Source organism: Barbus barbus, assembly GCF_936440315.1.
Source record: "Barbus barbus genome assembly, chromosome: 4".
Classification (NCBI taxonomy): domain Eukaryota; kingdom Metazoa; phylum Chordata; class Actinopteri; order Cypriniformes; family Cyprinidae; genus Barbus; species Barbus barbus.
The window spans coordinates 15556812-15581636 of record NC_136732.1 but is presented as its reverse complement, the minus strand read 5'-3'; the positions used below and the strand labels follow the sequence as shown (position 1 = coordinate 15581636).

The following is a 24825-nucleotide window of genomic DNA, read 5'->3' as shown; positions in this document are numbered from 1 at the left end:
GAGGGAGAAAATACATACTGAGGACTTCTGAAAGAGCAAGAGTCTTCAAATCCAGGACGACTGAACCAGTTAGACATGTGTATTGACTGCTGCATGTCTGCAAATCCCTGTGGTATGCAATGCGGTTTAGCTGACACAAGCCTTTTGATATTAGTGTGCACACAATCTATTTGACCATGGGGACTTGCTCGCTTTTACTGATGTATATACTGTATGTGTGTGTCAGCAGGTCTCCTCACCATCCGTCCACCCCTTGCTTCTGAAGCTCCGAGATGCCAAAAGACAGAGAGCCCATAAAGTCGTTCCGGCTGGTCAAGTCCCAGTCCCAAATCTCCACAGACAGCCTGCGGTCCTTGTCAGACTCCTTCAGATTACTGTAAGACACAGAGCGCAGGAGGGAGACAGACAGAGACAAAGAAATCAAGCTCAACATTTCATTTAGAATTTCTCAGACAAACAAATTACTGTCTGATCTTTTGGCTGTGCCACTGATGTCCAGAGTGAGAGCTTCCTTACAATGTGAAGGTCTCGTTCCACGTGGGATTCAGGCAGCACTTGATAGTCTTGGTCTTCTGTTTGCTCTCGCTCTTGGGGTCAGGGATGAGTTTTAGTTTGACGTAGGGGTCAGAGAGCCCATTGGGGTCCATGGGCACCAGGTTCCTTGCCTCTTTAACTGCAATATTGAAATACAGATTATATAAGACTTATAAGGACCAACATTTCCCTACTTTCACTCTTTACAGTGTGCAATCAATGCCAAGTGAATCTTTATGTTAAATAAAAATATACTACAGTGCATATCAACTTTTTGTTGGAGTTTTCATCAATAAACATCACATATGTTAAGCACTGTTTATGTTTTTAAAGTCCAGCATAAAAAACAATGTGTTATTTACAAAGTTATTTTAATTCCTTCCAATACTGTTGAAGTTAACCCTAAACTTTTGAACTCATGTCGTTCCAAACCCGTAAGACCTTTGTTCATCTTTGGAACACAAATTAATATATTTTTTGATGAAATCCGAGAGCTCTCTGACCCTCCATAGACAGTATACACACGTTCAAGGCTCTGAAACATAGACAGAAGCGGCAGACCGACCCAGAAGAGAAGAAATAGTTGAATAAAGTGGTTGTTTTTGTTTTTTTTGTGCACAAAAAGTATTCTTGTAGCTTCATAAAATTACACTTGAACCACTGATGTCATAGATTGTGTGTGTGTATAATTAGCAAACTAATATTAAAAAAATGAATAATAAACTAAAATATTAAACAAACCGTCTGAAATGACCCAAATTGAATAAAAATCTATTCCAAAATATACTAAAATAAAGTATTTTATGTATATAAACCATAAATTGAATATGAAAGCACAAAATCTGGGACGTATATCTACAATGGAAAACACTCTGCAGTGGTCGCACCACATGATATTTTCAAATTCAGTCAAAATTTACAAGGACAGACTTGGTCACCTAAACAAAACAAGCTAGCTTCCCACAAAAGGTCACTATGAAATTTATAATGAAAATAAATACTTGCAGAAATAACTTAATATTCATTGTTTTTTTGAGGTCATACCACATCCAAATGTGGTAACTACATATCAGCCATTAAAAAGGTTATTTTTTTCCCAAATTTGAAAGAGACTTACAAACCTGCTTGATGCTTTCATGGGTCCTTAGCAACTTGGTATATGATGCAAAGTCCTATCTTTGAATGGATTTCAACATAAAAGTCCCAAAAGGTATGTTAGGTGCAAATTTGAAATGTAATAAGTATGTGTGTTGAATAAAACAATTAAATAAATAAATAAAAAAGTATGATAGTGTTGTGTGTTTCATGTTTATTGTTAAAGGGGGGGTGCAATGCTGTTTCATGCAATAAGAGTTGTTTACACTGTTAAAGAGTTGGATTCTGTGCCAAAAATCTCACTTCAGGGTTAGTACAAGTTCGGAGAGTTTTTTGCCATTGTGGTTCTTGCTGATGTAAATGACGGTGGAACTCCTTCTATGGGCATTTATCCTGGAAGAACGCGCCCGTGCACGCATCGACCAGAGCGAGAGTGAGAGCGCGCTCATCAGTGCGTTTCATTCGGCAGCACTGCAGGGACTTGCTCGGGAAGAATGTCTTTAAAGAGGTGTGATTTTGGTTGTGAGGGAAAGATAACCTTGTTCATCTTCCCAAAAGAACCCACTGTTACGTGAACAGTGGATACAGTTTGTTTTTTCGGGGCAGCAATGGAGTTTATCAAGTGTGTTTGTTGACGAACGTTTATAAACAAGGCCCAGTTCAACGCTGGATTTGCACATCGTTTGATACTGAAAGATGGAGCAGTCCCAGCTATAAAAGATTCTGGTCATGATTCAGAACTGCAGACGGTAAGTGAAACGGCATCAAATGTCTCTGTTTTGTTGGCGATCGGTGCAAGTGCTCGTCACTTTTTAGCTCTGCCCACACGGCACGCCTCCAGGAGCTCGGCTAACTTGGTTCAGGGCAGGCAAACTGTCAGGCTGAGCTCACTGACCAATAAGAATGCAATGATATCACCACTGACTCTCTCACATATCATAGCCATGCAGCCTTTCTCTTTGGTTTTATAACAGCTGTACCTTATATAGTTAGAACAGATAGCATTAGAACATTAAAATCTAACATTGCTCTTTAAAGCATTAACAACCACTAAACTAAAAGTTAAAATCACTAAATTAAAACTACATTTTAACTGCTATAAGAAACACACATTAACTCATCTGAGCTTAGTAATTAGGACTCTATTAGCTTACATTTTATTTAATGTAACGCGCTTGAGAAACAGTTGAGAGGAGAAATCAATAAACATATAAAATATTGGTCACAGATTATTGGTCACTTTCTAAACAATAAAAGTGTAGGGCATCCACTAGTAATTATATATAAATAAATCGTTTTTTACCAATGCAAATATGTTAGAAAAGATGCATTGCGATACAAATGCCAACTTGTATCCAATGCACACTTTAAACCGATGCATCGCATCGTTAACTTTTTTGCCGATGCACCGAGCAAATCGGGGAATCTTCCCATCCCTACTCTGTAGTCTTCTGAGGTCAGATTTGGTAGCTGAGCTGAACCAGACAGTTAATGAAGTGCAGAGGACGGATTCAATGATGGCAGAATAGAACTGTTTCAGCAGCTCCTGTGGCAGGTTGAACTTCCTCAGCTGTTGAAGGAAGTACAACCTCTGCTGGGCCTTTTTGACAATAGAGTCAATGTGAATGTCCCACTTCAGGTCCTGAGAGATGGTGCTGCCCAGGAATCTGAATGACTCCACTGTCGTTACAGTGCTGTCCATGATGGTGAGTAGAGGGAGAGCAGGGGGGTTTCTCCTGAAGTCCACGATCATCTCCACTGTTTTGAGCGTGTTGAGCTCCAGGTTGTTAAGACTGCACCAGACAGCCAGCTCCTTAACCTCCTGTCTGTAGGCAGACTCATCACCATCCTGGATGAGGCCGATCAGTGTGGTGTCATCTGCAAACTTCAGGAGCTTGACAGAGGGGTCTTTAGCTGTGCAATCGTTGGTGTAGAGGGAGCAGTGGGGAGAGAACGCAGCCCTGAGGAGCTCCAGTGCTGATCGTATGGGTGTTGGATGTGTATTTTCCCAGCCTCACTAGCTACTGCCTGTCTGTCAGGAAGCTGGTGATCCACTGACAGACAGAGGTGGGGACGGAGATCTGAGTTAGTTTGGGTAGGAGGAGGTTTGGAATGATAGTGTTAAAGGCCGAGCTGAAGTCCACAAACAGGATCCTCACAAAGTCCCTGATCTGTCCAGGTGTTGCAGTATGTAATGCAGTCCCATGTTGACTGCATCATCCACAGACCTGTTTGCTCTGTAGGCAAACTGCAGGGTGTCCAGTAAGGGTCCAGTGATGTCCTTCAGATAAGCCAAAACCAGTTTTTCAAATGACTTCATGACCACAGATGTTAGAGCCACAGGTCTATAGTCGTTAAGTCCTGTTATCTTGGGTTTCTTGGGGACGGGGATGATGGTGGAGGATTTGAAGCATGAGGGGACTTCACACAGCTCCAGTGATCTGTTGAAGATCTGTGTGAAGATGGGGGCCAGCTGGTCAGTACAGGATTTCAGACAGGCTGGTGTCACACCGTCTGGGCCTGGTGCCTTTCTTCTCTTGTTCTTTCTGAAGACCTGGCCCACGTCATCTTCACTGATCTGCAGTGCAGGAGGGGGGGAAGGGGGGTTGCAGGAGGTGTAAATGGTGTTTTTTCAAACCTGCAGTAGAAATCATTCAGATTGTCTGCCAGTTGTTGATTCTCCACCGTGCTGGGGGATGGTGTCTTGTAATTGGTGATGTCTTTCAGACCTTTCCACACTGAAGCTGTGTCACTGGAAGATAATTGGATCATTAGCTTATCGGAATAATTCCTCTTTGCCACTCTGATCTCCTTTTCCAGTGTGTATTTGGCCTGTTTATACAAGACTATGTTCCCATTCCTGTAAGCATCTCCTTTAGCCTGACGGAGCTGTCTGAGCTTTGCAGTGAACCATGGTTTGTTGTTGTTGTAAGTTAGATGAGTCTTGGTAGGAATGCACATATCTTCACAGAAACTGATATATGAAGTTACAGTCTCTGTGAGCTCGTCCAGATCGTTTACAGCAGCTTCAAATACACTCCAATCAGTAACGTCGAAAGAGGCTTGTAAAACCCGCTCTGTTTCATTAGTCCATCTATTTACAGTACTTAAAACAGGTTTAGCTGATTTCAGTTTCTGTCTCTAGGTCGGTTTTAAGATGAACCTAACAGTGATCAGAGAGTCCTAAAGCAGCCCGTGGGACAGAGTGATATGCATCCTTTTTTGCTGTGTAACAGTGATCCAGTATATTACTGTCTTTGGTGGGACATGTAACATGCTGTCTGTATTTTGGCAGTTCACGGGAGAGATTTGCATTATTAAAGTCCCCTAGAATGATTAAAACGGAGTCCGGGTGTTGTTGTTCTGTGTCTGTGATCAGATCAGCGAGTTTCTGTAAAGCTGATCTCACATGCGCTTGCGGTGGAATGTAAACACTCACGAGAATGAACGAGCAAAACTCCCGCGGCGAGTAGAAAGGTTTACAGTTGATGAAAAGCGTTTCTAGATCTGAACAGCACATCTTCTTTAACACGTTTACATCTGTACACCACCTTTCATTGATGTAGAAGCATATCCCGCCGCCGCGTGATTTCCCCGTTGATTCTGCATCGCGATCTGCTCAGATCAGCTGAAAGCTCGGCAGATGAAGCATGCTGTCTGGGATGGCGTCATTCAGCCCAGGTTTCCGTGAAACACAGAGCAGCAGAGTTTGAAAAGTCCTTGTTTAACCGGGAAAGCAGAAGGACTTCGTCCGTTTTGTTGGGTAGAGAGCGGAGATTCGCCAGATGGATGCTAGGCAACGCCATTCGAAATCCGCGCTGTCTGAGCTTCACGAGCGCGCCGGTGTTCTGACGATTTGTGCTACCCGCTCAGATTGTGCTACCTCCCATTAAAAAGATAGGTAGCACAAATCGATAGCGAAAAATGCTACCTATCAGATTGTGCTACCAGCATCTTATTCATGTGGTTTGAGGCTTTTTTTAATACCCACCCCTACCCTAAACCTACCTGTCCACACCTACCCTTACCCTAAACTTACCCTTAAAAACAACACAAATATATTATTGGTAGCACAATCTGATAGGTAGCATGTTTTGTCTGTACACCGGCTCGCTTCCCCCGTCTGCACGACCTGAAGCATCTAAACAGCGCCGCAGCTCCGCCGACTACTATGTTCAGCAAAACATCCGAATAATCGAAAACCAGTTGGAGATTTTGTGGTGTGTTCTGCCCAATGTTCAGCAGTTCTTCCCTGGTGAAACTGATCGTGTTTGACAAAAAAAAAAACAGGAAAAACAAACAAAAACACTAAAACAACTGGAGAGCCAAGCACAATGGCTGCCATGCGCAGCGCCATCTTAAATAAGCGTTAGAACAAATAAATACATCTTTAAAACAAAGAAATACATATTTTGGTTCTTAGATAATTTATATTATTAAATTAGCATTTTATATTATTACATATTCATATTTTTAGGATGTCTTAATATTTTAAAAGAAAAAAAAAATGTTCTGCATAGCATGTCAAGTGTCTGATAAAATCTAAACCATGTGAACCCTTTACCCCTTAAAAGTATTAACTATGGACCCTAGATGTGAGTGAATAGCTGTCAGTCATTTATACTTGCATCTCATGAACCCTCATGGCCATGTGGGGCTACAAATACACACAGACTATCCCAGTAATTGGGGTTGACCTCAGCACTTGACCAGAACAACAATTAATGCAGGAGGCTGCTGTGGCCTTGAGATTTGTGGGTAGTGTAATTTCCATAATGAGTGGTGTGTGAAGGTAGGCTTAGCTGTTCATTAAGACAGCGGTATACTGCAGCACGGAGACAGGAAGAGAGAGACGGGCTTCTGCGTGAACCGTCGTGTTCACAGAGCAGGGTTTATTTCGCCAACTAATAAATGTTATGCACAACATATTCGTTCTGAAAGCCCTCCACACAGAGCAATTAAGAAAGTGAGATCACTGACCATGTAAGAATATTTGCATGAAGATATCAAAAGCTTTGACCTACAAGATACGCTCAGTTTTGCAGCTCAGAGATGTGGGAAACTCATAATGTTACCTAGCTGATTAAAAAATACTGATCTTATTTACATAGCAGCTAATAACACAGTTGATCAATCTAACAGACAAGGGTGTAAAAGGCTGTATAGGAATTTAATTAATGTTTCAGAAAATAATTAAGCAGCACTGCTCCCTCTAGGTGAAAAACAGCACTGCAACTCAATAGCAAATGGTCTTCTGAGCATTAAGGGATCTAGAACTGACTGGATCCTTTAAAGGGATCGTTCACTCAAAATTTGAAAAATTCTTTCATCATTTACTCACCCTCAAGTTGTTCCAAAACTCCACTGAACACAAAAGAAGATGCATTTCCTGATAATTTACTCACCCCCATGTCATCCAAAATGTTCATGTCTTTCTTTCTTCAGTCGAAGTTTTTTTAGGAAAACATTCCATGATTTTTCTCCATATAGTGGGCTTCAATGGTGGTTAACAGGTTGAAGGTCCAAATTGCAGTTTCAGTGCAGCTTCAAAGGGCTCTACAGCTGATGAAAAAGGGTCTTATCTAGCAAAATGATCTGTCATTTTTTAAGAAAAATACAAATTTATATACTTTTAAACCACAAATGTTCCCATTGAAGTCCACTACATAGAGAAAAATCCTGGAAGTTTTTTCTCAAACACTTTAATTTCTTTGCGACTAAAGAAAGACAGACATGAATATCTTGGATGACATGGGGGTGAGTAAATTATCAGGAAATGTTCATTCTGGAAGTGAACTACTCCTTTATGAACACTTGTAACCAAACTGTTGCTGGTAGCCCCCGACTTCCATAGTAAAGAAAAAAAAATCCATAGAAGTCAATGGCTACCGGCAACTGTTTGGTTTCAACGTTCTTCAAAATATCTTTTTTTTTGTGTTCAGTAGAAGAAAGAACCTCTTACATATTTGGAACAACTTGAGAGTGAGCAAATAATGACAGGATTTTCATTTTCGAGTGAACTATCCCTTTAATCTGATTTAAGTGAAATATTTATATCTTCATTCACAAAAAGAAGCCGCATAACAAGCAATGACAACACACTAAACATGGTCACCCAGTTTGCCTCACTAACATTTATCAACCTGCAAGTGTTCCTGTGGTCAAATAGAGTGTGAGTGTGAGAAAGATGAGGTGGAAAGACCTTTTAAAGGCAGAGCGGCTGCCCCATTTCCATCCAGGTATTGGTCAATTCATTAGCTTTAAGTGACAGGCCTTTAAAATGCACGACAGGAAGTGGCGCCATTCATCTTACTGTACGCTCAGCAGATCTGCGGCACCGTCGCGTGACATTAAATTATAAAGGACAGCGTGATGGATTAAAAATGTCTTTTGCGCTCAGGGCTGTCTGAGCCTCGGTTCTTTACATGGTGCAGCTCAGCTCATTAGCCGCTAGCGGGGTAAAGGCTGTTAGTTTATTCTAAGGGAAAATGGGAGATGAGGCTCGCAGGGTGAAATGGCCCAGGATTGAGCTTGAAAAAAGGGACGCATGGCTGAATACAGAGCAGTGTGTTGAAGCTAGAGTTACATATACACACCCGCTGCAGCACAGATCCAGGCCTACTGCCCTCCAGAAAGCAGTTCACCCAAGAATTACAATTCTGTATTCACACTTATATTGTTCCAAAACAGTATGACTTTCTTTCTTATGTGGAACACAAAAGATGATATTTAGAAGAACGTCTCAGTGAATTTTTTATTTTTTTTTATTTTTTAAGTCAACACAATGAAAGTCAGTGGGGTTTAATGTTGTTTTGGACTGTTTGGACTCTCAATGTAGAGTCGAAGGTTTTTTTCAAAAGATCTCATTTTGTGTTTTGAAGAACAAAATCGTTCATACAAGTTTGGAAAGACACAAGGGTGAGTGAATGATGGTATGATTTCCATTTTTGCCTGAACAATCCCTTTAACTGCACTCTGATCAATTTTCTCTTGGTTTGTCTTCCAGAAATCTAATTTAATCGAGCTCATCTTCTGCTCTGAATATACAACTAAGTGGAACTAAGTGGAAATTAGAACCAAGTGCAAATTCCTCATGGATATAATAGTTTAATATCAAAGATATAATAACAAATAAGTGGAAATTTATCATGGATATAATTGAATAAACTCTTTGAAAAGCTATTATCATATAAAACTTGGAGGGTTTAAAAGGGTCAAGCTAAAGGGACAGATCATACAAAAATGACAGTTCTTTCATCATCCTCATGTCCTTCTAGACACGTTTTGGGCTACAAATGGAGAATATTGAAAAATCTTCATAGAACATTTTCCAGAAAGCACTATAATCGCATCATAAAACATAATTTAAGTCTTCTGAAGTCATAAAATAGCTCTCTGTGATGAAAATACTAGAATTTAAAGTCAAGTTTACATAAATCATCATGCAGCTATCAAATCAAACATGTTGCAGGCTGTCAGGCATCAACAACATCAAGTGCCACTGGTTTTTGCATGTGATGTGCAATGATACCTTCAGATTTCAGAGCAACATGAATGTTTGATAAAGTGAATAATGAACTATGAATTGTTTCTTTATGGAAAAAGATGTGTGAAGGCTCTTACAAACAAATTAAACTTCTGTTTTCTAGTGGAGTTTTGGAACTGAACTGGGTGAACTATCGTCGAGTGAACAAGTGCACATGAGTCTTTTCTCCGTCGGGTTTGTGAGAATGAGAGAATGAGAATAACGCCCTCTGTTGGACCCTGAAAGCATCACCATATTCCTGTCTTTTCTTCTCACTGGCTACAACAGGAGACAATTTCTTCAGTGTGCTTGTGTTTTTGTTTTGGAGGCGTGTTTGTATTGATGCCAAAGAGAGACAGGAAGACTAAGTGTGCTTTCTTGTGTTGCCATGGACACGTGTAATGTAATACAAGTTTACAAGAGTGACCCTATAGAATTTCACAATGAGCTGGAACGCATTTTACGTCATCACTGTCACATGCTGCATTTTAGACATCAGGGCTATTTTGTTTTTCTTTGTGTTCTTTTCTTACTGCTGCCATGCTTTTTTGGATTTAGCTTTTACTTTTTTAATGGACTAGAATATAACTAGACGGCTTTCCATCATATTCTGCCCCCTATGTGAAACCGTTCTTTTATAATGAGGTTTTATAACAAATAATATTTAATACTGACAACAAGGGGTGTTGCAATACACCAATGTTGGCAATAACCATGATACTTAAAAAATGAAATATTGATATCATGTTACTGCTAAATTATTCAATCATTTTATAAATAATACAGTGCCAGTAGTTGGGACACTTCAACATTGTAAGGTGGTGGTACTGCACTGTAATGATGGTTTCACCTGATCTAAAACAGAAGCTACTCCTGCCACACAATATCATGTTGGAGGAGATGACAGGCGAAAGCGAGACACTCTACCTGCACCTGAGAAATGTAAACTCGCCATTGTGGGAGTTTTTTGGATTCTGTTAAAAAAAGACGGGGAGCTATAAACACCAGTCTGCAGGACAGCTGATCAACAGTAAGTTCTTTTTGTACACTTTTGTACAGTTATGGTTAAAAACTCTCTCTGCCTCTCTACTCTTGGATTCATTGGCCACTAAAAGTAAACAAAGTTAAAGGGGTCATCGGATGCAACATGCACTTTTACAAGTTGTTTGAATTTAAATGTGTGTTGGCAGTGTGTACACTTTTAAAAAAAGTTTTTTTTAATCTCGTTAAATAATTTCCCCATTCTCATATCAAGCTGTTCTCAAAAGCCTGTCTGTGTGACATCACACAGACCCAAGCCATCCCATGATTGTTGATAGACACTAGCGTTTTACCTTAGACCTGCCCTGAGTGAGCTGTCATCAGTCCACCATTGTTTCGACACTGGAGCAGGAGTAGACAAGACATCTCCTAAGTGATTGAGGTGTTGTTGGATGTAATAATGAACATAACAGTCGTCATTTACTCCCGACATCTGAAGACACAGTGGATTACCTTTGTTTTTGAAGGGAATGCGCCCCCGATCAATCTAAATGGGTTTATGTTCGCGCGAATCATTTGTGATCCAGCCTCACCAACAGAAGAAGTATAAGGTTCTTTTAAGAATCTTTGCAAATCGACTTTCCTAATAACGTGCTAGTTAGCAAGTTCCTCGGCTAAAGTAAACAGTATCATGAGAATGGCTCCTCACCACACGGTAGAGAGGGGCGGGGTGAGTGGAGCTCATTAGCATTTAAAGGAACTTGAACTAAAATAGGTTGCTGAAAACAGAGCTGATTTTGACAAGGTAAAAAGGGTGTTGTTTTACACTACCATAGAGAAATTTTAACCAAAGTATGTCACAGACTTTCATAAAGACCCTAAATAATTATATCAACTTGGGCATCCGATGACCCCTTTAAAAGATGAATTTGACTGATAGCATAATTGTGTAGCGAAATTCTGACAGCCCTACTGACAACTAATACACTATTTGAAAGTGACCTTCATTCATCATTGGAACACAAATTAAGATATTTTTTATGAAATCCAAAAGCTTTCTGACCCTCCATAGACAGCAATGAAACTATCATGTTCAAGGCCCAGAAAGGTAGTAAATACATCGTTAAAATAGTCCATGTGACATCAGTGGTTCAAACATAATTTTATGAAGCTGTGAGAATAGCTTTTTTGTTTAGAATTACTTTTTGTGCTCAAAGAAAACTAAAATAATGACTTTATTCAACAATTTATTCTCGAAGACTGACAGGGAAGAGAAGAAATTGTTGAATAAAATCATTATTTTTGGTTTCTTTGTACACAAAAAGTATTCTCGTAACTTTATAAAAATTAAGGTTGAACCACTGATGTCACACGGACTATTTTAACGATGTCCTTACGACCTTTCTGGACCTTGAACGTGTCAGTTATGTTGCTGTCTATGGAGGGTCAGAAAGCTCTCGAATTTCAGCAAAAGTATTTGTGTTCTGAAGATGAACGAAGGTCTTACAGTTTTAGAACAACATGAGGGTGAGTAAATCATGACAGAATTTTAATCTTCGGGTGATCTATCCAAATCAATAACCTGTTTTTGCTCAGATTACTATGGCAAAGTATGATACAACATTAAATTTTTTTTGGATTATACTCCAGAGCCATGTCCTAGCAGTCAACGCTTGTGTATAAACACATGAAGCTGTAAAGCTAATGAAAATGACAAACACCCAGCAATCAATTATCATTTTTGGGTATTTCTTTAAATGCTATGCTTTCTTTAAAAACTAGGTATTTCCAGTGCGATCAGCCCTTAAATGGTGCATGCTAGTCAAAATATATCTTGCTACCTAGTGCTGCTTTGGATTCACCACTAGGAGGAATCAAACACTAGGAAATTCCCGCAAATCTTCAGAGCAGCACTTTATGCCTCAACTGAATGTACTCATGCAAGATGTGCCGTATAAAGTGCATTTTTGGCTGTTCTTCAAGGGTCAAATGGAGGCATGTGTGTGGTAACGAGAGGTCCAGGATCCACCAGCGAGTGGTGTACTATTTAGGAAGCTGTGAGTGAGTGTTTGCTTCCATGCACATGTGTGCAACAGTGATGTACGTGAGTGGGCAGTAGTGACTCACTGCTGACGGTGAGCACATTGTTCTTGATCTCTGCAGTGATTTCGATGCGGCCCCTCCTCTCAGTGTGGTCAGTCCCACACAGACTCGGCACGTTGGCCACACAGCGCTTATGGATGTTCATCATGCAGTCTGGATGGAGGGAGACAGAAAGAGGGAGAGATGTTACACCACAACCCCGACTTACAGATGCGCATTGTGTAAAAGATGATACATGAATCTATATATATAAGTGTGGCCAGACGGAAAGGGAAAGTGCTTTCCTTCTACCAAAGACCTGTTGAGCCAATTCTGTAACTATGAATGGCAGTTCAGCCATGACTCAGAAGTCTCCTACCAACATGGACTGCATCAAATGTATACTTTGCAAGTAAAGGCAATCCCAGACAGCAAATTTAGAGCCACTTTATTTAGGAAGAATGTATTAAATTGATCAAAAGTTAGAAATATATGCCACAAAATATTAAAATTTTATCAGCATTTACACAAAACTATTAAACTGTTTTCAACAGTGATAATAAGAATTATTTATTGAGTACCAAATCAGTGAATCAGAATGACTTCTTAAGGACCATGTGACGGTAAAGACTGGTACAATCATTGCTTAAAAAGGTTCCATTATCATTAAATATTCAAATATATTCAAATAGAAAACAGATATTTTATTTTTAATTAAAAACTCAAAATATTACTGTTTTTCACTGCATTGTTTATCAAGTAAATGCAGAATTGGTGAACTTTTTTATACCTTATTTACACCTAAAGGTGAATATTAGTACCTTAAAAGGTACATACAGATAAATGGTACATATAAGTATTTTTGAAAAGGTAGCAGCCAAATTCTGTACTTGTTTTCTGAGACCGTATTGTACATTGTATATATTTCAGTTGCTGTTCTAAAAGGTACCTGCTTATGTATACAGTAGACGGGGAGTTAACTCACTAGATTTTGGAATAAAGTAACCATTTTCTTTTTTTATTTATAAATAATATGCGACCCTGGACCACAAAACCAGTCTTATTTATCAAGTTTTCAAAATTGAGATTTATACATCATCTGGAAGCTGAATAAATAAGCTTTCCATTTATTTATTGTTTGTTAGGACAATATTAGGCTAAAATACAACTATCTGAAAATCTGGAATCTGAGGGTGCAAAAAAATCTAAATGTTGAGAAAATCGCCTTTAAAGTTGTCCAAATGAAGTTATTAGTAATGCATATTACTAATCAAAAATTAAGTTTTTATATATTTACTGTAGGTAAATTTACAAAATATCTTCAGGGAACATGATCTTTGCTTAATATCCTAATGATTTTTGGCATAAAAGAAAAATCGATAATTTTGACCCATATTTTTGGCTATTGCTACAAATATCCCCATGCAACTTGAGACTGGTTTTGTGGTCCAGGGTCACATATACAAACCAGAATGAGAACATGAAAACACATATTAATTCAACTTCCCCACCTACCCTCCCTCATCCACCCAACCTAACCCTCCGATCTCTTTAAATGTGCATAAATAATAGAAAACTTAACAGAAAATCAAAGCCACGGGAATCACAAAACATACATTCCAAAAAGTAACTATTTTCTGAAGGTTGTGTAATCTGACCGAGAACAAACAAGTCCTTAGGTTGTACTCTCTTGCTAAAATCATCGCCAGCATCATGGGTGCTTTGGATGCTGCTATACTTATTAACAAGTGAGACCATCCAGCTCCATCGGAAATAAATAGGATGGTTGACTACTCTAAACTGATCTTCACAGCAGGGTCAGTGGGGGCTGAAGAACAAAGCAGTAGTGAAGATCACAGTTATGCTGCTTTTGTTGTGTTGGAGGCCACAGGCCAAAGACAAGCAGCCGGACTTAACATAAGTTTACATATCAAATAGCCAAACAGGCACTCTGGCATTCAGACTACTTCTGAAAATGACTGTGAAACAAGCAAACACACATTCTCACACACACAAACACACACACACACACACACACACTGTACTCCTTCATGCACTGCAGCACTTCTCCACAGTTCAGTCAGAAGTGTGACGGAGTGCAAGCCATAGCTGGAGTGTAAACAGTGTACAGGGCCCCGGAGAAGATGACACACGCATTGGAAACTAAACAAAGGTAATTATAGCTCTCCCTATCTGCAACCATAACAACTCTGTGTCAGGTTTCAGGTGAAGATGCTGAGCGCCTCATCTTTACACCACCTGTCAGCTCACTTGCCTAACTGCCTGTCATACATTACTAAGAGTAAAGAGCTTCTGGAAAATACGCTGTTATATCAATGAATATTTGTTAGCCAACAGTCAGGTATGTGGCGGTGAATATCTGTCCCCCGGAGGCTTGGACAGCTGAGTTTTTTGAATGTTTTATGTATTGGACACTGGATAAGAGGCTGGCTACCATGAGATGGAAAATCTCTCTTCAGTCAGGTACTTTGTGAGCGGGACTTCATACAGCCTGGTTATGTTCACAGGATATTCGCCTCGCAGGGATATGTAACATACACGGGTCACCCAACCATTATACTATGGGTTGCACGGTATACAGTACAAATGAGATCATAAAACATTGAATAGTAGTGACACAGTAACATTTTGCACATTTTGAATTCTAACAATGTGCTGCTATTCAGTACAATTCAGCAGTGCCGTAAAATGTGAGCGCTAATGTTAAGTTAATGGTGTCAAAATGCATCATTGCATGATTTGAGCATGAAAATTTGAATGCATTTATCATGGAACTTAATTATCATTCCTGTAATAACTGCCAATGTGGGTTTTACAATAGATGCAGAGCATGTGAGACTGGGAATAAAGAAAGCTCCTGCTGCCTACATTACCATTCAAAAGTTTGGAGTTGGTAAGATTTTGTAAAGTTTTTGAAAGAAGTCTCTTAAGTTCACTAAGACTATAATTATATGATCAAAAATACAGAAAAAAACAGTATTTAAAATAACCGTTTTATGTATAATATTTATTCTATTATGTAATTTATTCCTGTGATCGCAAACCAGAATTTTCAGCATCGTTACTCCAGTCTTCAGTATCACATGATCCTTCAGAAATCATTCAATCATATGCTGATTTATTAGTGCTCAAGAAACATTATCATCAATGGTAAAAGGTCTTTTTCAGGATTATATGCTGAATAAAGGTCAAAAGAACAGCATTTATTTGAAAAAGAAATCTTCTGTAACATTATAAAAGTCTTTACTGTCACTTTTGATCAATTTAATACATCCTTGCTGAATAAAAGTACAAATATCTTACTGACCCCATACTTTTGTACAAATAATAAAAAATTAGTATTTGTTGATATTAGACTGAATCCTACATTTTGATATCCAGCCAGCCCTACAACACCCATTCCACAAAAATAATTTGCATCCTGTGATCAGCTTTGGGCTATAAAAAAAAACATGTAAAAACCAAAGAAGTATTCTGCTTGGATGATTATGTGTTATTATGAGATTGAGAGATACCCACGGTCACATCTCATGCCCTGGTGGATGAGTCCATACAGCAGAGAGCCGCAGTGGTCACAGAAGGTGGGGCTGGAGTACGTGTGTACCTTGAACTTGTGCTTACTGCGCGGGTCCTTAAGAGAGACACAAAAAAGAGAGCAGTCAGGAGTAAGCAGTCACGTTGGCCATAAATAAGCATTGCCAAAGATAAACTGGGAATTATTGTTGATTGCAATAACACAAATACAAAAGTTCTTAAAGGGGAAGTACATTTCAAACAAGCAGAAGAGAAATTCCTTTACACAAATATTTTACATGGTAAAAGCATAGGTGCGGCAAGGAAAAATGAGTAAGAAAAGTCAGCTTATAGCTTTACAATATTCACATTTTAACCTTTGTGCTAATTGTGAAAAGAAGTAAACATTCAAAATCATAAAGTAAAAAAAAAACCTTTGTTTAAAAGCAAATAGATTGCTATTCCACAACACATGTAAAGCACATTTCACACTACAGATGAGCAATAATAAATACTGTATTATATAATGTACACACACACACACACACAGTGTCACGAATCCAGTCCGTAGCCTTCCGTCTGCTCACCACCAGATGTCGTCTTCTCTTTACATTGACTTTCACACCACACAGACTTTTACATGTCATTCCGGACTACAGTTCCCATGATCCATTGCACCGATTGCACACACACACAGCTGAAGGCACTGATTACACATACACAGCTGAATCCATTCAGGCACACTTTATAAGCCTTGGACTTCCTCTTTCAGATGGCTGAGTATTGTTCTAGCATTTAGCACTCTCCTAGTGTTAGCTGCCTTACCGTATTGTTCTGCGTTTATCACTCACCTAGTGATAACTGCTTTTAAAATGTGATTTTAAAATTTTAAAAATATTTCACACTATTACTGTTTTAACTGTATTCATCAAGTGGTCCCTTGGTAAGCATTAAAAACATCTTTAAAAATTATTATTATTATTATTATTATTATTGAACAGTAGTGTATTACACAAAATTAAACAGAAATAGCAAAATAAATAAAGAGCAGTGAGATTTTTCTTGTTTTCAAAATTTGTTCTTTAATATATAAATAAAATGTTAATATTGTTTAGTTCATAAAAATATATTATATAGAATAAAATATTATAAGCCATAATAATATTGATTAATAGTATAACGATTGTATAATGACGGAGGATGACACCTGAGCGATACTGGAGCACTGGGTCATCAGGGCACTGCCAGTCAGCTGAAACACTGGCACACCAGAATAGCCTTCCTGTCCGCCTCCCCCCAAGTGATCCATCCATTATTAATTAAGCAGGGGCTCTTTTATGACTTTCTATTCATAAGAAGCTGTTTTAATATTCTCCCTCTGAATACAGCTCATGGCGTCGTTGACACTCACACAAAAAGAGAGCAGCTTCCATACGGCCTATGGCCTGGGCGCACAGAGAGGCCCCGGTGAGCGTATGCAGCACCCACGAAGCCCACAGGACTGTGTTACATACTCTTACAGTAGAGGAATATGCAATGAGAAGAGGTCAGAGTGAATTTGCACAGGCTGCCCTCACATCCAAGAGCACACTGTGTAGGGAAGCAGAGGTGCTGATGAGGCTCTCGGTGTGATGAAATGAGAGAGGGAGTAGGTGGATGAGAAGAGAAAGAGAGCAAGGCTACATGATAATATTACAATAAAATCACAATAAGTATTTGCAAAGGGGTCAAAGTTAGGCAAGGTCTGTTAGCCTCTGCTAGTGGATACTGCACATGCTCTTTATTCCAGTCTTCAGTGCCAAACTGTCCCGCTTAATATTTTCGTGGAAACCATGATACATTTTTTCAGGATTCTTTGATGAACTGAAAGCACATTTTGCAAGATTATAAATGTTTACTTTAAAGTAAATTTTGAATGATCAATTGAATGTGTCCTTGCTGAATAAAAGCATTAATGTCTTTAAAAAATTAAATAAAATTGAACAGCAGTGTGCATATTACTAATATTTAATTTAATAAAATACTTTTTTTTTTTTCATATATTGCCTAGTTATATTATTACTTGTTAGTTTGTCATTTGCTTGAAAACAATGGTCTAGTTTCTGGCCAAGGTAGCTATACACTTCAAAAGTGTGACAGATCTACTACTAAACCGAATCATGCCGCACAGGCCGTTTCTGTGCATCATCCATGTATCTAATTCCTTGTTTTTTTTCCAAGAGAACAGTTGTGAAAATATCAATTTGTATGGCACTATACAAACAACCAAACCTTAGCAACACATTAGGAAATATAAACAGCACTGAGCAAACAACAAAACCTACACGACCCAGTGGGCAATTTGGACAGCAATATGCAAACCACTAGAGCCAGCGCACTTTCAAAGCTCAATCGAAAGCAGCTAAGTGCTTAATTAAAATTATATTAACCATCCCAGCCATATTAAACAGCACTGAGGAAGCTTTTGGAAAAAGAAGATGGAAGGCGTTTCTATCCATACATCAGGGACAAAGTATAATCAAGCTTTAAAGCCTGGGCCTCCATGAATTATGGACCAAGCTTTCCATTTTCCTTGTGTTTGCCAGCAGAATTACAAGTGATGATCATGTTTAATGTAGTGAAAAGTACAGAGCCCATGAGTTCACTCACAAAACTTTTGCTTTGCAATGCAATACTTTGCAACAGAATGTACAAAGTTTCGCAAGAGAACACGGTAACACTTTATTTGAAGGTGTCCTTGTTACACATATTGCATGTACTTACTATTATAAAAACTATTTATTATGCATAATTACATGCTAGTAACCCTAAACCAAACCCTAATCCTAACCCTAACCATATAGTAAGTACATGTAGTTAAACATTACTCAGTACTTAAATGTATAATTACACTGTAACAAGGACACCTTCAAATAAAGTGTAACCAAAAACGTAAAAGCATCGAAGTATGTTGGCCTACTTGTAATAAAATTAAAATAAAATGCACAAATAACATTAAGATTCAAGGAGGTCTGAAAGATTTTCAGAACTTTTACAACTTTTTTTGCTTTAGAACATTTAAAATCTACAAATAATATTAAGGATACCACTGCATCTGTCTGAAAAAAATGCAGTGATTTAGTTATTTTCAAAGCTTTCAATGTACTCTCAATATAATAGAGCTTTATGATGGTTTATTTAATTCTAACAAGTATTTTTTTGTTAAATATTAACCAAAATTAAAAATAATTTGTTTATAATCTCTGCACAGGAGAGACTTGGTTTTGTTTCGAAACAAAATAAAATATATTGTATCGGCTATCGGCCAAAATTAGTTGAAAAATATCGGCATATTGGATATCGGCAAAAATCCAATATCATGAATCCCTAGTATCTGTTAAAAATAATGAATCGGGGTTGAGCGAAACTACATACTTTCAAAATCATATTTAAGTGGGTTGACTAAATTACCTTTATAGGAATGTTTCAAATATTTTTGTACAAAACCACATTAGACCTCACTGACTTCTATTGAACACTGAGGTATTTTTCAAAATTCTCTTTTGTGGTTCAGAGAAGAAAGTCATAAAGGTTTGGAAAAACATGATGAATAAATAATGATAATTTTTATTTTTGAGTGAACGATGCATAAAAAAAACTAAAAAAAAAAACTATTTCATGTTCAATGCATACTTCTTACATAAATGTGTTTTCTAAACAGTCCGATAAAATATATTGGTGTATCTCATGGCACCACAAACAATTTACAGCACCATGTAAAGCAGCACAGAGAATAATATGATGTGCTCACATCTGTGAAGGTCCATTCAAACAAATGAAGGTACATCAGAAGAGGGCTGTGAAATGCAGAGTAGGTGCAGGTGTGAAGGGGCTTTTGTAGACTCATCTGAATAGTCTGATGACAATGTCACCCCTGTAGCACTGGCCCATCCGACAAAACACAGATTCACTCATTATAAACAGAAGAAACACAGTATAATTAATTTGTATTGTAATTCCCTGTCAACTTATACAGATGGGACACAGTGAGCAGCATACAAACAATAACAAACAATGAAAGCCGGTGTAACAGCACGGCCAGGCTCTCCCCCCATTCAACTTCCACGATCAGCCTCACCTGCGTTCTGAACACTCACACCTGCACCTCATCACTGTCATCATCAGGAGCACTATAAAGACACTCACCAGATTTACCCCAGCGTCCGATCTCATTGTTTCAATGTGGACTCCTCTCCTACGTCTCCAGAAGCCAATGAGTATACCTACCTTCAACTTACCTGTCTGTCTAACCTGTTGTTCTCCGTTCTGTCTGTCTCCCCTGTCTGCAGTCTCGCCACTGTTGGGGACTCATCTCGTCTGGCTCCGGCTATCCTCTCAAGTCTTGTCCAGTCATACCTGTGAAGCAAAGGACATTATCCGTTCAGTTGTCAGATCCCCGGGCATCCAACCTCAAGTTCACCTACTCACCTCTCAGCACGATCTCCAGCACATTCACTGTAAATAAAGGCACATTGTTATCACTTACCTCCGTGTCCGCCTGCTTCCATAACAGAAGATCGGACCACACAGACGACATCATGAGCACTCACGATCCATTTCAAGAATTGGTAGACACCTTAAAGAGACTTCTCACCCAAACTGCACCACCGGCTTCACCTCCCGCTCCACCGAATCCACCAGCCATCCATTCTTCTTCGCCTGTATTGTTCGCCAGTCCCATGGCCACCCCAGCGCCCTACTCTGGTCAGCCGGAGGAATGCAACGGCTTCATTATGAAATGTTCTCTAATTATTGATCTTCATCCTCAGATGTTCACCACCGAATATTCCAAAATCGCCTTTGTCATCACATCCCTCACCGGTCCAGCGCTGAAGTGGGCAGAGACAATCATGTCCCAAGCCGGTCCTGCTACTCACTCATTTTCACAATTTATAGCTCATTTTCGTGAAGTCTTTGGTCTATCTCCAGGAGATTCCACCGTGGGCGAACAGCTGCATCGGCTGCGACAGGGCTCATCCACAATCCATGAATACTCTCTCAAATTTCGCACCCTAGCGGCGGCGAGCGGATGGAACGAGCCTGCACTCCTGACAGTATTCCGCCAGGGATTGAACCCCGTGAGGTGTGCGTCTACACCTCACGGCGTATGATGACAACCATGGCCTCGAGAAGTTCATTCAAATGGCGATACGATGCTCCAACAGAATGCAAGCCTGCGTTGAAGAAACCCACGAAGTGTTGAAACCTAACGCTCCACCCGTCTCGACATCCCCTACTAGAAACTCACCTGAACCCATGCTCACTGACTCGTTTCACCTCACACCTGCTGAAAGACGCCGCCGTTTGCAAAAGGGGTTATGTCTGTATTGTGGAGACAACACCCATCGGATCACAGAGTGCGACATCCGTCCATCCCGGCTGATGGTGAGTGGTATTCGACCCAAATTTCCCCAGATGAAACCCCTTACCACTCATGCCCAACTGATCATTGGTGCTCACTCCCTATCAGTCACCGCCCTCCTGGACTCCGGCTCTGCGGGGAACTTTATCTCAGGACCCCTCTGCAAACAGCTCCAGCTCCAGACCATCGCCACTGAAACCTCCTATCAAGTCCAAACCATAACAGGTAAATCCCTGTCCCGCCGTCTTGTTAAACGCTGTGTTGGCCCACTACAATTACGAGTGGGAATACTACACATAGAAGAAATTAATCTCCTTATCCTTGAAGAATCTGGGGTTGATATCATCCTGGGCCTACCATGGTTCGTCCAACACAACCCAATCTTATCCTGGCACACCGGCGAAATATTAAAATGGGGTGACTGCTGTTTCCCGCGATGTTTCCCACAGATGCCTCAGCCTAAATCGGAGAATTCAACATGTCTGCCCATCTGTGCCACCACCATTGAAAGCCCTGTCGCCCTGCAGTCTGTAGACATTCCTGCGGAGTACCGGCAATTCAGTGACGTCTTCTGCCCACGGGGGGCATCCCAATTACCTCCACATCGGCCATGGGACTGTGCAATTGATCTGCTACCGGGTGAGTCAGTACCGAGAGGCCGGATTTACCCACTTTCACTTCCCGAACAGAAGGCCATGGAGGAGTATATTGAGGAGGCTTTACAGCAAGGTTACATCACTCCATCTACCTCCCCTGCTGCTTCCAGCTTCTTCTTTGTGGCCAAGAAGGATGGTGGTCTCCGACCCTGTATCGACTATCGTAAGCTGAACGACATCACCATCAAGTATCGTTACCCTCTTCCTCTCGTCCCTGCAGCCTTGGAACAACTACGCGGCGCCACCATTTTCACCAAACTGGACCTCCGCAGCGCCTATAATCTCATTCGAATCCGAGAGGGGGACGAGTGGAAGACTGCTTTCGTCACGCCCACTGGGCATTATGAATATAGGGTTATGCCCTATGGGCTCGTCAACGCCCCCTCGGTCTTCCAAGGATTTATGAATGAGGTGCTCCGGGAGTACCTTCATCGTTTTGTCATCGTCTATATTGACGACATTCTGATTTACTCCCGGAGCCCGGCCGAACATCGCCGACACGTTGCGGAGGTCCTACAACAACTCCGGAAGTACCATCTCTATCTCAAGGCTGAGAAGTGTACCTTTCATCAAGCCAGCATTCAGTTCCTCGGATATCTCATCGATAGTGGTGGCGTCCGCATGGACGAGAGGAAGGTGGAGGCCATCTCCTCTTGGCCACAACCCACCACGATCAAGGAGCTCCAAAGATTCCTAGGTTTCTCAAACTTCTACCGACGTTTCATTGCCCATTACAGCACCATTACAAGCCCTCTCACAGACCTGCTCAAAGGTGGAACCAAGATCCTGGCGTGGAACGATAACGCCACGACTGCCTTCAGGAATCTAAAGGAAGCCTTCACGACCGCACCTCTCCTGGTCCATCCTGATCCCAATCTGCCTTTCGTTGTAGAAGTGGATGCATCCACGACAGGGGTAGGTGCGGTTTTGTCCCAGCAGCAGGGGACGCCTCCCAAACTCCATCCATGTGCCTTCTTCTCACGCAAACTCAGCCCGGCGGAGAAGAATTATGACATCGGGAACAGAGAGTTATTAGCCATCAAACTCGCCCTGGAGGAGTGGAGGCATTGGCTGGAGGAGGCCTTACATCCGTTTCTAGTGCTGACTGACCATAAAAATCTACAATATTTACGTGACGCCAAAAGGCTGAATCCTCGGCAAGCCAGATGGGCTCTCTTCTTCACTCGCTTCAATTTCAAAATCACCTACCACCCAGGATCCCGAAACTTAAAGGCAGATGCCTTATCCCGAATCCATACTCCTGATGAAGTCAACGACGAACCCGAGAACATTCTACCCACAGAGGTATTGGTTAATCCCATTCAGTGGTCCTCTCCACCAGCTGCCTCTGACACTCCTCCCGCCAATCCGCCGGGCTGTCCCCCAGGACACCAGTACATCCCTAGGACTCAACGAACACCTCTCATATTCTCCTCTCATACTTCCCTCGGTACTGGCCACCCAGGGGCCAACGCGACTCTCTCGCTGCTACAAGATCGCTTCTGGTGGCCCAACATGGCCAGGGACGTGCGAAGGTTCGTTCGGGGCTGTCCGGACTGTGCCATCTCCAAAAGCTCCCGTCATCTACCCGCCGGTAAACTCCTTCCACTTCCCACACCCAACCGCCCTTGGTCACATCTAGGAGTTGACTTCATCACGGATCTACCTCCCTCCGATAAATTCACCTGCATCTTTGTCATAGTGGATCGTTTCTCGAAATTCTGCCGCCTGATCCCTCTTCCTGGCCTACCCACAGCACTCCAAACGGCTACTACTTTTACTCATGGTGCTGTAAACGGAACTACTTTTTAACCACGTATTTAGGTACTATGGCATTCCAGAAGACATTGTGTCCGACAGAGGACCTCAGTTCATTTCACGGGTTTGGAAAGCCTTCTTCGCACTCCTAGATGTGACCGTCAGTTTAACCTCTGGTTATCACCCACAGTCCAATGGACAGACCGAACGCAAGATCCAAGACATCGGCCGTTTCCTGAGAACCTTCTGCCATAGCCGCCAGAACTCTTGGAACCAGTTTCTGGGCTGGGCCGAGTACGCCCAGAACTCCTTGCGCCAAGGCTCCACTGGACTCACACCTTTCCAATGCGTACTCGGCTACCAGCCCCCACTCTTTCCGTGGTCAGGAGATCCATCCGACGTTCCCGCAGTAGACCACTGGTTCCGAGAGAGCGAGAGAGTCTGGGACGCTGCGCACCACCAGTTACAGCAGGCAGTGCGCAGACAAAAGATCACCAGCGATGCTCGACGTTCGGTTGCTCCTACCTATCAGCCGGGACAAAAGGTATGGCTATCTACCCGGGACATCCGTCTGCGCCTGCCTAGCCGAAAATTAAGTCCCCAATTCGTTGGCCCCTTCACCGTTCTCGAGCAGATCAATCTAGTGACATATAAACTCCAGCTACCATCACAGTATAAGATACATCCCACGTTTCATGTCTCACTCCTCAAACCCTTCTCTCCTTCTGTCTCCCCAGAGCCTGGTCCGGTCGAGGAACCCCCTCTCCCACTCATCATCGACGAAGGAGCCATCTACAGGGTTCGAGAGATCCTGCATTCCCGGCGCCGTGGTGGTAAATTAGAATACCTGGTCGACTGGGAGGGGTACGGTCCTGAGGAACGATCATGGGTACCAAGAGAGGATGTACTTGATCCGACACTCCTAGAAGACTTCCATGCCTCTCATCCAGAACTTCCTGCTCCGCGAGGTCGGGGCAGACCACCACGACGCCGGGGTCGGCCCTCAGGAGCGGGCCGTGGAGAGGGGGATACTGTAACAGCACGGCCAGGCTCTCCCCCCACTCAACTTCCACGATCAGCCTCACCTGCGTTCTGAACCACTCACACCTGCACCTCATCACTGTCATCATCAGGAGCACTATAAAGACACTCACCAGATTCACCCCAGTGTCCGATCTCGTTGTTTCAATGTGGACTCCTCTCCTACGTCTCCAGAAGCCGATGAGTATACCTACCTTCAACTTACCTGTCTGTCTAAC

The 24825-nt window shown here is 41.3% G+C and overlaps 1 protein-coding gene across 1 annotated transcript in view; it reads right to left on the bottom strand.

The window, feature by feature from the left end:
• Positions 1-24825, bottom strand: part of LOC306864234 (protein kinase C beta type) — a 168815-nt gene that overhangs the window by 74476 nt on the left and 69514 nt on the right. Inside the window, exons 4-7 of the mRNA XM_079408086.1 lie at positions 15758-15869; positions 12263-12391; positions 517-673; positions 240-374 (exon numbers count right to left, since the gene is read on the bottom strand). Of these exons, the coding sequence (XP_079264212.1) occupies positions 240-374; positions 517-673; positions 12263-12391; positions 15758-15869 (533 nt within the window). The remainder of the gene's footprint in view (positions 1-239; positions 375-516; positions 674-12262; positions 12392-15757; positions 15870-24825) is intronic.